Source organism: Cydia strobilella, chromosome 15 (genome assembly GCF_947568885.1).
Source record: "Cydia strobilella chromosome 15, ilCydStro3.1, whole genome shotgun sequence".
Classification (NCBI taxonomy): Eukaryota; Metazoa; Arthropoda; class Insecta; order Lepidoptera; family Tortricidae; genus Cydia; species Cydia strobilella.
In genome coordinates this window covers 13,517,946-13,537,122 of record NC_086055.1, presented here as the reverse complement: position 1 = coordinate 13,537,122, position 19,177 = coordinate 13,517,946, and the positions used below count along the sequence as shown (strand labels likewise).

At 38.2% G+C, this 19,177-nt stretch overlaps 2 protein-coding genes across 3 annotated transcripts in view; both read right to left on the bottom strand.

Moving 5' to 3' along the window:
- The window catches only part of LOC134747567 (SLIT-ROBO Rho GTPase-activating protein 3-like), a 97,731-nt gene that overhangs the window by 60,985 nt on the left and 17,569 nt on the right, over nucleotides 1-19,177 (bottom strand). The window contains exon 1 of one of the 2 annotated variants that reach the window (XM_063682150.1): nucleotides 4,817-5,033. The exons of the other annotated variant lie outside the window; for it this stretch is intronic. Within the exon in view, the coding sequence (XP_063538220.1) occupies nucleotides 4,817-4,865 (49 nt within the window). The 5' untranslated portion in view covers nucleotides 4,866-5,033. Of the gene's footprint in view, nucleotides 1-4,816; nucleotides 5,034-19,177 lie in introns of those variants that run through there. 2 annotated transcript variants of the gene reach the window in all.
- Nucleotides 7,032-9,095, bottom strand: LOC134747754 (uncharacterized). The gene has a single exon (XM_063682379.1). The coding sequence runs from the start codon at nucleotides 8,670-8,672 to the stop codon at nucleotides 7,173-7,175; it is 1,500 nt and encodes a 499-aa protein (XP_063538449.1). The 5' UTR covers nucleotides 8,673-9,095; the 3' UTR covers nucleotides 7,032-7,172.

Sequence of the window (19,177 nt, the reverse complement as noted above, 5' to 3'; positions counted from 1 at the left end):
CGTAAACCTCGATAACGGTATCCTAGTGACCTTAATTGTTATAAAACATTTCGATTCTGTTCTTCGAAACCGTAATAAGATTACTGAGAATCTTGCATAAGCAATGAGTTTATTTTTGACTTCGTTTATGTACCTACTTCGTTCGAATTTCGATAAACGGTTTTTTGATCCGAGTTTTGCTCACTTTACCAGTTTTGAATGCATTATTTTGGGATTTATATCACATTTTATTTGCTTTGCAATCTGTTTTTGGTTGGTGTGTGTTAACTTTAAAATTCTGTCATTTATCCTGGCTTTTAATCTTTACCAATAAAGAGAACACAGATTTGTTGGTCCTTAACCATTAGTTTTCATACGGGGGGCTTCTTTGCCATTAAAGGGTGAGGCTTGATGGAAAAAGATTGGAAACTCAATAACAGAAACAAAACGATGTAGGAACCATTTCACCCAAACGCGTGGAGGTAAATCGGGAGCAAAAGCATGTAATGTAGTGTAATGTTTACACAGCGAGACAGGAACTTGGCATCATGGACGAATTATAGCGGAAGCTGCGGATAACATTTTAGTGAGATCAAAATAGGCGTCAATGTCAATCTTTAATCGATACTTCTGCTTTTAATTCTCAAGATAATTCTCCTTATTTTTGCGCTTTCTTGGTTGGATCCTCAAAGCCCTGCTTCTCTTGGTAATCTAATGTAAGTGTACGGAACCCTAAAAAACCCATCTGATTATTGATAGAACAGCCGATTGCAGATTTAGTTTAAAAAAAGTTAACTTGTTAGTAAAAGTCGTGAAAGTTCAAATCAGTAAAGATATAGTAAGGTTCTTTGTTAATAAGATCCTTAAAAAAAATGGTTTACTTGCAATTTAATCCAACGATGTAACGTTATCAAGTGTAGCAACAAGAACCTTTTGCCAAAAAAGAACACAATGCATGGATTTAATTTGATCTAAAGCAAAAAGGTACAAAGGGCTTACGCCTGTCAATTCTGAAAGGCAGTAGTAAGTTATGTCCTTTTAAGTGTAAAGAGTCGCGCAGGTAGCATGGCATATTGTCGATGACGTCGATGTGGATACATCGGCAACGGCCACGTATGTATTTCGCAAGGATATGATGAGGCGTCATACGAATGGATTTGATAGTTCAGTGAAGGTAATAAAACATAAAACTTATTTATTTTAACTATCTCGCTCGATTTAGCAGTAGCCGAACTGGAGAAGTGCATTATTGCAAACCAAATCAAACACAACACTTAGGTACCTACTCAAGTGTTAAACAAAGTTACTTCTACGATAAATATCAACACCACCACACTATCACCTTTTAAAGAAAATACTGTATTCCACCGAAATATTTTAGTATAAATGTAAAGGTCTGTATTAGGTATATGTTTTAGATGTTTAAGTGTTTTGATGTTTATTGCTTAATCAAACAAAACCGGTAGAACGAATTCACATGGATGTGGTACCTACAGACATACGTATTTTATAACAAGCATGTGCATCATGGATGGTTTTATCAACGTGATAAAATAAGTGTCACTTTTTGACACGGTTGAAAGAGGCATTGTCATAATAAACCATCATATTCGTACTGCAATGAGAATGGAAATATTTTGAGAGAAACATTTGTAGGGGAAATAAACAGTTATTGATATTTAAAGATATTAAAAACTAAATTAAATGAAAATACATACTAAAAATTAAACGAATGCAAAATACATAAAAATACTTACGTAGAAGGACATTCCTCATACGGTTTCACTTGCCCCGAGCAAAATAAACAATTTTTGTCTCACGCCACCCCACCTGACTATATGTAGGTATTTAATTTACAACATAACTGCATCTAGTATTTTAACACGAAATGACTTCGAATGCAGTTCGGAGCGGTGTCGGGACAGCAATTACACAAATTGCATGACAGCCAGACGGTGTCAATGCCGCTTCTTCAATTAAATTACGCCGTTTTTTTGTGCAGCCTGTGAGCCGGGCCACTGACGTTTATAGACCGCTTTGCTACTAGCATAAATTTGTAAACTGAGATTAGGGTACAGTAGGATCTCGCCAATCCGAGCTGGCCAAAAACAGGCCGTTGACGGATTATCCCCAGGTCTCGTGCGGGATTTTTACATTAGAGTAAACTAATAAAAAATCCATTAACAAATTGTTTAATATTTGAGTGATAAATAAATAGGTTGGTGTACATATGTACCTAAATAATATTATTTAATGGTACAGAGAAATGTCGTTCATAAAGGAAATGCCAAGAATTTACGACGTTTTTAAGACGTGACAAGTGCTAGGAATCCAGCGTGTTCGGAACTCTTGTGGGATGTAATTTATGTTATGATAGATGTTTCGTACGAGTTTAGCTTTCAATGTATAGTATACATTCTATTTTTTATTAGGTACTGTTTGGTTTTACATGTTTTGATCATTTTTTATTGTAAATTGTTCTCATCAATTCAATTTATCTATATAATTATATCAAAGCTCCCCTGCAGGTGTATTAAGGATGGCTTTATCCACAATCCACATGATAAAATAATCGTCACTTTTTAACTCGCGCGATTAAAAGTGACGGACACCGTTTTATCACGCTGTCACGTAGACAATCACAAGCATCGTATCCTATACTAGGAAGGTCAAAATTTACAGCCATTTCTACCACGACACCTATGGCGGTTGCCATAGATACAATTAAATATAAGCTGGTTATTAACTTATTAGATACTAACCAAAATATTAGCGGTAAGGCTGCGAGCCCTTAATATATGGTCCAACATCATAGGAGCTCTTCACACAACTTGCCTGGATAACGAATGGATGACGAATTTCCAGTGCTCAATTCGGGCACGGATCGGATTCATAAACAAGCTATCTTCGACAAAAGGTACAAAATACAGTTATACGAGGACGACAATTACGAAGGACTCAATCCTCGGGAGCTCAGAATCTTCACTGATGGGTCCAAAACAGACAACGGATCGGGCTCTGGAACCTTCTCAGAAGACCTGAACATGTCAATCACCACTCCGCTAGGAGCCCATAACTCGGTATTCCAGGCTGAGTGCATGGGCATCATAAACGCGGCGGCTGCCATCACTGCAAGGAAGGTAGTAGGATCCTCCATCCGCATACTCTCCGACAGTAGAGCAGTCTTGATGGCTCTAAAAAGCCATATAGTCACATCCAAACTTATACACGAATGCCACGAACGACTAATGGAGGTATGTCATAACAATAAGATCACCCTACAATGGATCAAAGGACACAGCGGATCCCGGGGTAACGATGCTGCGGACGAGCTTGCCAGGCAAGGATCGAGTGCGGGAGCGATTGGCCCAGAACCGATCCTGTCGATACCGTTTAGCAAGGTACGCTCAATGCTGCTGGCACGTACAGGGAAACTACACACAGAACATTGGCTAAACCAGACTGGATGCAGACAGGCCAAACAAGCCATGCCTGGCATCAACGGAAAGCTCACAAGGGTGCTCCTTCAATTAGGAAAGACCCGACTGAGCATGGTAACCAGTGTCATAACAGGTCATGGACTATTTAACAAACATCTTTTTATAACAGGTGTCACAGACAGTCCCCTATGCAGAGGATGCATGGAGACAGAAGAAACAGCCTCTCACGTGGTGCTGGAGTGCAGCGGAGTGGCCCCATACAGGGCAAAACATCTCGGATCCCCGAGAGACCTCCCCGAGGTCCTACTCAACATCAAAGGTTTGATAGGTTTCCTCGAGGAGCTGGGCTGGCAGGACTAGCCCACCCCCATGTCACGCAAAATAGGCGCCAGTCGTCGAGTTGCGGAAAAGCGCCCGAACTACAATACAATACAACCAAAATATTTAATATATGTCTCGCAGTTCAACGTTGCCAATTCCCCTAAATAGTAAGCACCTTAAGAAGGGCCTATAAGGTAAAATTTTAGTTTTTTTATTATCACGGGCAAATGCTTTAAAATGCACACGGAACTATATTATATTGCAGACTTCAACGAAAACCTTAAAAGTTGACCAGCAAAATGTTAGACAAAAGAATATTTTTAGAGTTATTGAAGTAAAAACCGGCGGAGTGGCCATAATCTTCCGTCGTAAGTTTCGCGTGGACCGCCATATCTTTTGATCCCTTATTATTAAAGCCTGACCAGGAATATATGATCACGCGCCATGTTGCGGAATTTTAATGGAACTAATTTTTTCATACTATACTGAACTGTCACCCTATACATGTGAATGAACAGCGCCCTCTTGACAATGATCATATATTACTGGTCAGGCTTTAGAAAATAATAAGGCCCAACCTTCAATATTAATTCCGGTGAGGTGACCAACAAGCAGTCAACTACTGAAATTAGACTCTAATACTAGGACGCTTTTAACTTATCTATTCAAATTACTGTATATCATTGTTTAAATTATTATCTTCACTGGTAAACACGTTTGATAACGAAGGTTATCGTTCGTCTTAAAAGTTGATAAGATCTTCATTTATGTTCAAAAACAATAATTATCATGTATTTTTATTTTATTCATTCAGTGATTTAATAGAATGTTATGCTATTCCAATTTTTACGAGTAACTATGTACCTATCGTAATCGTTTTTCGGCATTTTTTTCGCACAAAGCGTTTTTCATCATCGTCTTTTTTAATGCAAACTGCTAAGAAATGGTATTCGAGACCCGTGAGTGAATTATGAACTATGAAATGAATGAACCAGTCGTCGTCTTAGACCTTTACTATACTTATTACTAGGATCAATCATTTCTTAAATATGTAAAATAATCTTCCATAAACTTACTGGGAACCATATTCTTGTGTATTTTAATTTTTTCGCCAGACCTCGTCATCCTTGATCACTATAATCACATCTCATACCAAAAATCTATAAACATCAAAACACTTCACAATTTTCTCATTAGTAAACACTTCACTAGTCAAACTATCAGAAACCGATTTCGCGACCAGAATTCAAATATGGAACACTGCCTCTTCGAAAAGACAATGGCAAACTGTCAGAGCACCGCCAAACGAAATGCTATCTTCATCCAAACCAGTCGATTATAAATCTCAAGACAACGAATTAAGGTACAATTTTATAACAGCAAAAAAAAGTATGATAACGGGGCGATAACGTGATAGATCATAATCTCATACATCACGCACGTGTGTTGTTTTACAAAAGGTAGTATCTTCGTATAGAACTTGTATGAACTTACGAGGTTTTATTAGCAACAGTCGTCTTAGTTCGGAAAGTGCCGCGCGGTGTTACATCACTAGCTGATGTAGAAACGGTGTACCTACTGGCTAATTATGTGATTTAGCTGAGTAGTGTTGAATTACGGTGTTATAGGTTTGCTATTGCTATCCCTATAGGTATCTATAAATTGGCTATAATTTTCGTAAAAGTTTCTATACGAAGCGTTCTCTTGGATTGGATCCATGGAAGGCAACTTAACATCAAGCTGAGTGAAAACTGTGTTATGGTAGCTTTCAAAGTTACTTACCTACGTTTATATTAATAAAGTGTTTTATTCTTAAGTTATTTGGTTATAATGTAGGTCTCTTGAATTAATTTATTATTTGTCTTCAAAAGTAGAAAAATGCGGGGGCGCGATATGTTACGTATTTCATTGGTAAATAAACTTCAGCTTGTAAATAAGTAACCTGCTCTGCTGAAATGAGCCCTAGAACTACTAAAATAGCTACATCTACACTACATTTTGTTGCACATTATCATTTAAACATCCACGACATTAAATTTTGTTTGCTTTCCGTATAATCTGAAGTTGATATATTTATGTTTCCTGTTATTTAAATCATAGAAATTTCATCTCACTTCGAGCGGATTCACTGGAATTAAACTTTAACCTCATAATAATAAAAGCCACATTAATTTACTGTTGTTTCGTAGCTCCCATTTCCAAGCGGCCTTGCCTTAATTAAAGCTAGAAACTCAAGTGGAAAACACAAGACTTTAATCATAAGCTACGACACACAAACCAGACATATTCATAATATAATTTGTACTGTTCCTATATCTTTGTACTGTACGTAGTATAGTCTCGTTTCTACTAGGGCTCGCGGTCGAATCCGTGTTTCGTTTACACGTTTCGAATACCCGTCTCCGAATAATACGTAAACGGTTTTCTGGCCCGTTCCGCACGTTTAATTAAGAAACGTGTAGTTAAGACCCGTGTACACGGATAAACGGGTATTCGAAGATACGTATCTTATTTATCCGTGGCTCCGGACACGTCCTTGACGATAGTAGCGAAGGAACGAACGCCAGCTACAAATGAATAGACAAAAGATTCATGACGAGTTTCTGTCATATTTAACCTTATTCCGTGGGGTCATAGAGTCGAAATTTAATAAACGGTTTAGAAAACCCTTTCTTGAGCAGGTAGTTTTTGCTTGCAATAGGTATTACGAGTATTCACGCTTCTTATCAAAGTAGTATTTTATATAGCACTTTAAATTGCTACTTTTTTTTACGTTGCGGGTTAGCAATAAAATAAAATAAAAAACTGCTAGTACCTATTTTAAAAAAAATTAGAACCATCGAGTTCAGTATGTAGGCAGGAAGTTAAACTAATGTTCGAAATTGGCATTAGGTAAGTATTTATAAAAAAATAAATTTTTAACTTGCTTCTTCATTTTTAGTTTAATTTGAGAACATGATATGTGTTAATAACTATACTATCATAAACCCCATGTTCAGGCAAATACACATCATCAACTACACAAACAAATAACACGGTAATTACCTGTTGCTAACCGCCTCGAAGCCGGCTTCAATGGGGCATGGGGCAGAGCCCCCGCTCTCGTTGGTTCTTAAATTTAATGTTCCGAGTTCCTTAACACCTTTTACACAAACACAGAACCGCCACAGGTCAAATGTACAGCATTTTCACAATAAAACAGTTTTTATTACAGCGCGACAGCAAAAACGTGCCGCCCGTATTTTGTTTTCTCTTGCGACTTGATTCCCTTTTTTAGCCACGGGCGGAGCTCACCGGAGAGTGGCGTGACTGTCGCGCGATCGGCGCAAGGGCGGCGTTTTCCCGCGTCATTTGAATTATGTAGCCGATAGACATGTTTTATTATGCCTGAACATACACTCCCCCCCCGAACCAAGTAGAGCTTGGTTGATCTTAAGCGTCAAGTGGAAGTCTAGCTAATTTAGCAACGGGTCTCATTAGAGTCCCCTTTTGAGTACGAAGTTCTACAACTCTTATTACGTTATCATTACCCGGTAGTAACTTAGTTATTCGTCCACGTCTCCATTGTAAGGGAGGATAATTATCTTCCTTAATAAGGACTAGGTCCCCGATTTTAACCGAGTCTGTCGGATCCGACCATTTATGCCTTAACTGTAGGGTATGTAGGTATTCGTTACGCCAACGTGACCAGAAGTGTTGTGAGAGACGTTGTAACAATTGAAAACGATTAAGTCGACCGATATTTGTCTCCTCAAAGTCATACTCAGGCAGGGCCGTCAAAGGCTCAGTTATTAAAAAATGTCCGGGAGTAAGGACATCAAGATCATTTGGATCCGAACTTAAGGGTGTCAAAGGTCTAGAATTCATAACTGCCTCCGCACGGGTGAAGAATGTACTAAGCTGTTCGAAAGTCAGGTTTTGTTCGCCGAGAACTCTACGCATAAGCGTTTTAGCTGTTTTTACTGCTGCCTCAAAGAGACCTCCCATATTAGGACTACTCGGAGGATTGAATAACCAGGTTATTTCAGATTTAGCAAGTTCCCGACTAATATCTGTATTATGATTCCGCAGGTACACATAAACGTCCTTTAAATATTTATCAGTGCCAGTGTAGTTAGTGCCACAGTCGGATCTAACGAGAGATGGTAATCCGCGTCTCGAAACAAAGCGTGTAAAGCAGTCCACAAAAGCTTCTACGGAAAGTCCAGAAACCACTTCTAAGTGTACAGCTTTTGTAACCAAACAGACAAATATGCATAGATAACATTTTTCTACTCGAGCATTTCTTAAAGTGCTGGTCTTAATGTTAAAAGGTCCTGCAAAGTCCGTGCCTACACCTTGAAATGGACGTAAAGACCTAACACGATCTGGTGGTAAATCGGCCATGAGTGGTTGAGTAAAGCGTGGACGCACTCGAAAACACTGAACACATTTAAACGTTACACTTCGAGTTATTCGCCTGACTGTCAGGATCCAGTATTTACGTGATAATATTGATTCGAGCGTATTAGCTCCAATATGACAATATGTGATGTGATAATCTTCAACTAGACATTTAACAAACGAACCCTTCCCCGGGAGCAATATTGGATGCTTCGCATCAAATGGCAAAGTTGAATGTTGGAGGCGGCCACCGACCCTGACAATACCTAAACTGTCCAAAAAGAGATTTAGCTTTTTTAAGGGTGATTTTATCCTAGTTTTTAAGTTAAGTGAGTTTATTTCATCGCTAAACGCATCTCTTTGAACCAGAATAATAAGTTTTCTTATAGCATTCCTACGTTCGTTCACTGTAAGGTAAGTCCTTGAAATTCGCGAATTAGGGTTACGGATATTATGGAGAAAACGCAGTATAAATCCCGTAACATTTACAATTTTTTTAAAGGAGCTATATCGCTCAATTATATCGCATTTTTCGTCTATAGTAGGCATAGTAGCTGCAACATTTGTGACAAATTTAGATTTCAAGCCAGGAAGTAATATTTCAGGAAATTCGGGTCCTTTACTTGGCCAAGTGCTGGGTTTACCGGTTAACCATGCCGGGTTCCACCATAACGAATGGTTTAACAAATTAGCAGCAGATGTACCACGTGAGGCCACGTCTGCGCAGTTTTGATCAGTTGGAACATGTCTCCAGGTAATTTTTACTTCAGATGTTATGATTTTTGATACACGATTACCTTCGTAAACCTGCAATTTGTGAGGTTGTGTCCGTATCCAAGAAAGTACAATGGTGCTATCGCACCAGCCAATAACGTCATTGATCTCTATAGACAATTCGTTAAGCAGTGTGCTGTATACATGATTAATAAGGTTAGTCAAAAGCAAAGTACCGTTCAATTCCGACTGAGGAATTGTCATCCTTTTCCGTAGGGGAGAAACTCGCGATTTTGCTATTAAAAGTCTAATAGTAACTTCACCACTTCCGCTAACTGTGCGTAAGTAAACCACAGCACCATAACCTACAGCAGATCCATCACTGAATCCGTGCACTGAGTAGGTATTATTTTTACTATCCGATAATTTCAAACATCGAGGTATTGAAAGCCTCGTTATGTTAGGTAGATCCGAGAGGAGTTCACGCCATTTTTGTACAAGTTCTTCAGGGGCGGGTGAATCCCAATCGACGGCGTTATTGCCATCTCCATTACTGAGTAGCTCTTGTAATAGCAGTTTGGCCCGAAATATTACTGGACTGATCCACCCGAGTGGGTCGAATAATTTTGCAGTAGATGATAGTATAGTGCGCCGAGTAACTTGTTGTTTTTCGTCGGGCACATTGACCTTATAAGTGAAACAATCAGTTTTCGGATCCCACTGTACACCTAAAACCTTGATACATCCATATTGGTCATCTTTATCGAAATTGTTGGGCATCTCACAATGGTCTCGCGGAAAGTCCTGTATTAACCGAGCATCGTTAGCTGCCCATTTACGCAGTTCGTAACCCGCAGTGCTCATCAAGGCAATAAGCTCGTCACGCACGCTTAAAGCCTCCTCTAAAGAATCACCTCCACCGTTCAAATCGTCTACAAAACTATTGTGACGTAGAATTTTAGCCGCTCGGGGAAAATCTACTTCTCCGTCATTCGCTAATTGTTGCAAGCAACGATTCGAGACATACGGACTTGACTTCAAGCCATACGTATTAGTGGTAAGCTCGTATACAGTCAAGGGTAACGAACTGTTTTCTCTCCATAATATTAGTTGATATTTTCGATCATCGGGGTGAATCCATGTTTGCCTAAACATCATTTTTACGTCCGTGGTGAACACAAATTTATGGTATCTAAAGTTCAAAATTATATTAACTATATCGTTCTGCAGTTTTTCACCAGCGTATAAACAGTCATTTAGAGAAACACCGTTCGACGTTTTTCCACTTCCATCAAACACCACACGAATTTTTGATTTGTCATTGTCACCACTGTCACCAGATTTAAAAACTCCATGATGAGCTAGGAAATAGTGTTCATCAGTATAGTCACAAAAGTCTGACTTCTTCATATGTCCCAGTTGTATATATTCCGTCATAAATTGCATATATTTTTCCCGGAATACAGGCTGAGCCTTAAACCGACGCTCTAAAGCTTGAAATCTCCGATAAGCCATTTGTCTAGAATCGCCTAACCGAGGATGTGTAGGTATAAGTGGCAGACGTACCGTGTATTTTCCATCAGACCCCCGATTTGTTGTTTCAATAAATAAATTCTCACATTCAATATTCATGGGGTCCTTAATTTTCATCATAGGTGGTTCTTCCGAAGACCAAAACCTTTCAACAGCTTCGACAAGTGCGCTTCCCGAAAACAAAATATTATCAGCATCTGTATTATTATTTAAAACCGTAGTGTACTTATGAACCGAATTTAAACCGAATAAAACCGAATTGTCATTGACAGAGGTTGATGTATTCACCGAGACCGAATCAAATAAAGCCGCATTATCACTAACCGAATCAGAACCGACTAAAACTAAATTTTCTCCAACCGAGTTAAACATATTACCCGAAACCGAACCGAATGAAACCGAATTTTCATTAACTAGGTTATGCGAAACCAGGTTTTGAGCCGAAAAACCACTATTAAATGGCCCGAATACCGCATAGTCGAAAATCGTATTTAACGCATATGGCCCACCTGGCCCTAACGTTACAATTTCGCCGGTTAAAATCTCGCCTAAAATATCACATCCTATAATAATATCGATCCTTGATAGATGTAATAAATCCGTGTCTGAAATCGGAACCTTATTTATGAATTTTATTATATTCGCTAACCTGCACATATAGGTTGTAGGAATATTCATAACAATGGCCGTGCAAGATAAAACCTTATTATCATTACCTTTAGGCTTCAAATTCAATACTACCATTTGATCATTAAGCCTACCTTTTCCGCCAACACCGTAAACAGAGGTTTGACAGTTATGTCGCTTTAATAAAAGTAAATTACTAAATGCACTTCTAATTATTGTTAATTGTGAGCCAATATCTAACAAGGCGCGTGTAGGTACAAAGTTACCGTAAGCAGATTGTGCATAAACAATGACAGTAGGTAGTAATATGTTATCCGGTAACTTAGGAACGGATGAAGCGACACGACTGTCAATTAGTTGCTATGCGTTTCTATTCTGCCCAGCAGTGGGCGAAGTCGAGAAATGAGAATCGTTATTCTCGCGTACATTTTGCGTCGCCGGCGCCGGCGCCGTCAAACGATTGTCATTTGAGTCGAAACGGCACGAGTACTCACGACTCGTCTCAAATCGCCCATAAGCCGAATGCGGGGCGTTATTCTCAAATCTGTCGATCGACCGATTGTCGAAATGATCGTTATCATCGTTACAATAAGTATTGCGTTCACCATTGTAATCGAATACACCTGCGGATACGTGACGCGTGTTTTTATTTATTTTTTCATTTTTATTTAACTTGTCGTTTTGGGTCAAACAAATCAATTTATGATGACCAACGTTACCGCAAAAGGCACATGCTACATTACGTGTGCATGAAATAGCCGAATGTCCACCGAAACATCTAAAACAATACCCCTTTGTCTTAACCCACGTACGCCGTTCATCGGGAGTCGAGCCTAGAAATTTAAAGCAATCGAATACCTTGTGACTCGCATTACTACAGAATAGGCACCCGACGGATTGTTTACGTTGCTCATAAGTATTTAACTTTCGAGTCCGTTCATCAGGTTTCACTGTAACCGAATTGTAATCCGAGGCAGTGTCAATGAAATGGCATTCATTTTGAATAAACGTTATAAAATTTTTAAACTCCGGTAATCCATTATTTAACCCACCGTGTTTTTGTTCAAATCTAGTTCTTAACTCTGTGGGTAACTTCCCAAGCATCATATATAGAACCATGTAGTCTTCGATAGATAATCCTAGATTTTTTAGGGACCTGGTACATTCTAATAGCGGATTAAGTAACCCTACGCGAAGATTTCGCGAATTCGTCAAGACGGGCAAATTAATCAAGCGTCCTAAATATCGGTCAATCATCATCCTTTTATTATCATATCTACTCTTTAAAATTTCTAGGGCGGTATCTAGTGACTCGTCCGTCATAGTCAGGTGTTGTATAAGCGTCCGGGGCTCATCATAGACATGACTAAACAAATAGTGATATTTTTGCGTCTTGGAGAGATCATTTCTGGACAATATTAGCGAGTTGAACAAACTAATAAATCCGAACCATTCGAATGGTTCTCCGTGATAGTTTTGGAGATCAATATTAGGCAGACGGCCATGCACTGAACTTTCCGTTGTCATGTGTGAACCATCAGAATTCGGTAATTTTACAGAAAAAGCTTCAAGTTCATTGTAACAGATATTAGCCTTCTTATATTGCTCATCATATACCGACACGCGTGCCTTATCCTTTTCATCATCTAATTTTGTTAACAAGTTCTCATAAGAGTCCGATAGATTCTTATAGTGGTCTTCAAGTTTACGAATACGAGCCGATAATATCCCTGATGAGTAATCCTTTGATTTAATCATAACAGCCGTGTCCGTAAACCACTCGCATTCAATTTTAAATTTTACTTCATAACTTTTAAGCGCCATCTTGAATCATAAAACTTTTCACAACACAACAGGCACGCCGTAATAACAATACCAATACCTATGAATTAAATATGCACCGAAAGCACTATATTACCTACTTAACAACAATCTTAGATAAATCTACTAAAAACCGAACTAACCGCCGATATAGTAATGAATAGGTACTTAAATCAAATGTTCGCGCCGCAATCGAAGACGCGTCTACTAATAGGTACCTAGGTCGATCTCAAATCCGCGCTCTTAGGACCAAAATTTATGTTAATAACTATACTATCATAAACCCCATGTTCAGGCAAATACACATCATCAACTACACAAACAAATAACACGGTAATTACCTGTTGCTAACCGCCTCGAAGCCGGCTTCAATGGGGCATGGGGCAGAGCCCCCGCTCTCGTTGGTTCTTAAATTTAATGTTCCGAGTTCCTTAACACCTTTTACACAAACACAGAACCGCCACAGGTCAAATGTACAGCATTTTCACAATAAAACAGTTTTTATTACAGCGCGACAGCAAAAACGTGCCGCCCGTATTTTGTTTTCTCTTGCGACTTGATTCCCTTTTTTAGCCACGGGCGGAGCTCACCGGAGAGTGGCGTGACTGTCGCGCGATCGGCGCAAGGGCGGCGTTTTCCCGCGTCATTTGAATTATGTAGCCGATAGACATGTTTTATTATGCCTGAACAATATGAAATTATATTTCTTGTCATATAATGTAGTGTAGGTACACCTTATAAAACAAAGTCCCCCGCCGCGTCCGTATGTCTGTCTGTATGTTCGCGATAACCAGACCTCACCTATGAATGAAGTTTTTCTTTGGGAATGTTTATGTGTATATTTTGGTAAGGTTTTGTTTAAATTGGTAGAAATATGACGATGTTTGCTAATGAAGTTAGAAAAAATCACGCTGGCCAGGAGCTTAATCGGAAACGCTGCCCAATCTATTTGAGATATAACGACACAATGTATGGTGGAAAAAAGTCTACAAAAAAGTGCGCGATGGCTGTCTGTCTATATTTTAAGAATAATTAACCCATTATTAACTTCTAAAAAAACCGGACTAGTGCGAGTCGGACTCGCCCACCGAAGGTTCCGTACAAAATTTAATTTTAAATTTTAGTTGTTATAGAAATGAAATAGAACAGAAATACATGTGTAAAAATTTTAACTGTCTAGCTATCACGGTTCATGAGATACAGCCTAGTGAGTGGTGACAGACAGGTGGATGGAAGTCTTAGTATTATTGGGCTTCCGATGTGAATACTTGTTACAGAATGTATTTTATTATGCTTGACTCTCCATGCGAAGCCGGGGCGGGTCGCTAGTTATTAATAAACATTTTAAATCAACTTGATAAAATTGCAACTTCTCAATAAATTCTAATTGTTTTTGCTCTAGGTACCTCTTACCATAATAAAACGCTTTTTAGTGCGGCGCGGCTACAAAACAATGGAAAACATTTTCTTGTGCAGATGTTTTGACCTTATTACAACGACATAAAGCTTATATTTCGCGGTGACACTTGTGATAATAGTTTGGGAACCTACATGTTTTCGACGATGACAAACAAAAGGATATTGGAAAACAATGGATGGATGGACCATTTAAGTTTATTACCTGAACGCTAGTGAGAAAGTGACCAAAGTGAATTATGAATGATTACCAATTTAAAGATCTATCTTAATGTAATTAGCAATATTATCGCAAGTTATCCAAGGTAGTATGGGTTTTTATGGTTCTTGGGTAAAATTCTGCTTTTCATTTGAGCATGATTACTCGATAATCCCGCTTTTGTGTACCTAACTTTTTATGCGCCGTTGGCAGGTTTGTTGTTTTCGCAAAGCAGTAATACACCTGAGATAAAAATAACCACGAAATAATTAAACTGTTATTTTTAATGAATATTGTATTCTGTCTGCACACCTATTATTAATGAAAAAATACAATACCATAATGTAATTATAAAAAAAAAACTATGATCGATATCAAATTTATGTAATTAGCTTAGAAGCAATCGGTTTTATTAAATGATATAAATAGTTTAAAATAATAATTATATATACCTACTATTAAACATAGGATGATGGCTCAGTACCTATGTTTTATCAATACGGTTAAAAACAATTAAAAAAAAAGTAATTGTGCGGTTTTATGAAACCACGATGCAAGTGAAACTTTTTTCGGATTGTAGGCATTTCACTAAAAAATTTCGGAAATTAATTCGAATTACGGTATTAAAATCGCGGTTTTAATGTTAACTTAATAAATTGGGGCGATAGAATAAAAGTTTTACTTTAAAAATCGTACGACAAACGAATTCATCTGAAGTCAACATAATAATAGTGGAAAGTGGACCTTGTTACCATTGTACATTGGCTCAAACTGGTTCGGAGTATTCAGACCCGTTCGGAACGGTCTTAAGTACCCGTGTAAACGGAGATACGTGTCTGAGATACGTTTCTTGGGAACGTTCCTTCGAAACGTTTTCGAATCCCGGCGGTTCCGTGTAAACCGGGTTCTTAGTACCGCCGGGCTTAAGAACACGGGTATTCGTTTCGGCGTGTAACACGGATACCGGGAGCCCTAGTTTCTACGTAGTTTAATTAGACGTTGGCGCTGTCTGTAGCAGCGGCGGCCTCCATTACAAAAGGCTTCGGGCCGCGGGCGGCAGATTTTTGCTAGGTTCTTTGTCTTTTATTTAAAAAAATCTATTCGAGTAGTTGCGCGAGGACCCTGCAAGTAGGGTTGACATAGAGATCCTGTACTTATGTGATCTCCTAGTACACATAAATGCAATTTCTACGAATGTGTCGAGTGTAGAGGTCAAATTAAACTTGTTTTCTTGTGACTATTGTGTTGAAAGCGATGGTAAGAGCCCTGTATTATTGCAGTATAATAATAGACCTCATGGCTAATTAATGGATACTACGGTTACCAACGATGAAATCTTCGCTATAAGAATCATAAAACATTGAAAGATAGATTGTTAAGATTCATAAATATGTTGTATGTGTGTAAAACAAGAAACATGTTTTAACCAATTAGAGATTTTCATGGATCAAGTAATTCAAGTAGAGAAGAATATAGGGAACCTCCACCCTATTCTCAAATCATTATATACATATATTTTACAGAATACAGTATACCTTTACAGAATTACCAATTCAAGGTATACAATCCAAAGTCCTAAATTAAAATAAAGGTACTCGACCTCAAAGGTTACGAAAAGTGGGCGATTAATTAATTCAGATGTTTATTTTTATGTTAAAAAGTACCCACCTACTTTTTAATCCCATTTACGGCTCACCTACTTATTTCCATTACACTTTCGAACGCTTCCACCTTCATTTGTTACAGTTAGTAACGTCCAAACTTTATCGCCAGTAATTAGTTGGCCATTATTTATCGTACAGGGTGCGGTTACTTAATTGCCGGCCGGGGGTGCGGCCGGGAAACCTCGCGGGGCCGTCTGCCAATTATTGCTGGACAGGGGATCGTATCGGACAGAAATTGCCAATTGTGTAGGATAACGGGCAGCATTGTTATGCTGTGCAGTTGCACAGTATTAATACCTAGTTGATTTAAGGACCATAGATAGTTAACCAAAGTCCCCCGCCGCGTCTGTCTGTATGTTCGCGATTAACTCAAAAACGACTGAACGGATTTTCATGCGGTTTTCACCTATCAATAGTGATTCTTGAGGAAGGTTTTCGGGGCCGGTCGCTTGTAATAAATAATAATAGGCAGACCTATGAACGTAAAGTGCGGACTGCGGAGTAGGGTCATACACATTTTATTGTATGCTTACCTAACTCTTAACGTCTTTCCTGTACACATCACAAAGTTAAGATAATAGGGTAGTTGACATTTTTTTTATGGTATCAGTCGAACAGGTTTGTTTTGAGGATCAAATGTCTGTTCGGGACCCATTGTCTTAAAGCAATAAAGTCACAAATGATGGTCAAAGTCTGGCATCGCCAGTTTACTGAGCAAACGCTCTAACACAAATGGCAACACATTGTGACGTCACTGTGTCACTTTGCTTAGAAGCCGCTTTGCTTAGAAGCCGCGTTTCGATGTATAGAAAAACAAGGAAATTGCGATTTTGTCGGTGAAATGTTGCGATTATGTATATTGTTGCTGTACAATATTTTTTTAAATAAAATGTAAGGAGTCGAATGGTACCGTTATTTTTTTCCTATTTGAAAGTGATTTTTTTTTTTTCGAAACGTATTTTTTTTAATTCCCATATATTTTTTAAGTTTCCAATTTATTGTGATAAATAGCTCATTTTCTATCTATTTAACTAAATTTAGTTAAAAAATTCATTATGTGTCAACTACCCTATTAAAAACGATTTTTTACGCTGATACTTTTTTCAGGTTTTGAGACTCAAATAAGATATGTACCTAGATGGTTAACTTCTATTCTATCGTCCACAGAAGAAACCTTTTTCTGAAATTATATGTATTTATGATTTTCATATACAGTTATAGCTGAGGAATTAAAATCCCTGTACGTATACTCGTACAATACAACTCAATTAAAGCGACGGTAAGAGCCATGCAAGTGGATTCATAACAGCTGACGACATGAAAAATAAAACCAAACTTCTAATAAAGTATGGGTCGGTAACGTTTCCCTTGACTTTGACCCCTAATTAAATCAGTGATTCATACCTGATTAAAGTGATTAAGCGATACAAACTGAACGTAACAAGTCACAAGTAAAAATAAACTTCGCGTGCAAGAGCAAAGGATAAAACAAAAAAACCTATACTCATCCTTTTCTTTTGGGTGCTTGTACTAGTGTAAGACAAAGATAGTATGATTCTCTCTGTCTATGTTTGAAATGAGACAGTCCTATGACAAACTATACAACGTAGAGCGATTGCTAGAGCGACTTCACATTTGTCCGATCCGATATCGGATGTAGGATACATTCGCAGCAGTATCACAGTATTCCGCAGTATCGGATGTAGGATCCTACATCCGATAACATGCATCCGATGTCGGTCCGACAGCTAACAGGGGTCCGACATGGCTGATATTATCGGAAGTGCCTCTCCAATGTCGGATGGTGCCTATGAGAAAAACAGCTGCTATATAGAGAGTGCCATATGACATCGAGTCCGCCTTTTCTTGCATTAACATTTTTTGTATAATAAAGATTTCTTATATGAATAAATAAATACAGGAAAACACTAATTTTATACATTTTACTTCTATCCGATATCGGATCGGACAGTGTGAAAACGCTTTTAATGTAACAGCATTCTTAATTGACCAATCATAGTCCCTATTGCTTTGTAATACGGTTTACGAAGTTCCAAATAACTTTAGTCCACACACATGATGATGTTGATGAATATACGGCCACATTATCGGCCGAAGTGCCGAATATTCGGCTAATGAACCATCGGCAAAGCAAGTGTACACTTTGAGTTACATTTATTTTCGCTTTCAAGGGACTAAGTAGAGCTAAGAAAATATATCTAAGTAAAATTATAGGTAACTATGCTATTCGCAAATGCTAAAAAAGGTCTTTTGTTCTTTGAAAGTACACAAGTACTTACATTTTCTTTAAGTAGGTATAGTGCGCAATATTCGGCTGAATACCGAATACCTATTCGATGAAGTGGCTTAATATACCCAATAGTTACCGAATATTCGTGGCATCTCTAGTACGGACAGTACCTACTTCAAGTCGGGACCTCAGTGAACTCATCGCATCTGGAGCTCTTAATAAAGCCACTGTATTAGTTTTTTTGCGATGTTCTATCGGGCCGAACAGATGTGTTTATAATAAAATGATTAAGTATTTTTAGGGCTATCATATCAATCACAGACATCTGGATTCAGAGCCGGACTGTATTATCTTAGTTGGTTCTGGTCTCGGAAATCTTTTGGGTGAAATAAATCATCATTTCCACGACCATGGAAATTAGATCTAAAAACTTAAAAAAATCAAAATTAATTGTGTACGGATGAAAACATTGAAAACGGTTTATGATTGCTATCAAAAATAAAATTATAATACAGCATACCACTAAACAAAATATCAGTGACGAAAAGAAGTTCAAGCGAGGAGTCCAAGATTTTGTGATTTTCTTTGATTCACCTTTTAAGTGTGAACGACTGAACATCATAGAATCGGTGGTAAAACGACTATTTTTATATGTCCTCGCCTCATTTGCCGATGAAAACGCATCGTTAGACGATAATGTAGATCACATTTCATCCCGGGTTTCCTTTCCTCTACTCCATTCGCAAACTGTCCTCCTAATAACCTGCTCTTTTCAAAGTAACACCTCATATTTCCACATCAGTCGGGCTGCGAAATATTTTGCTAAAAT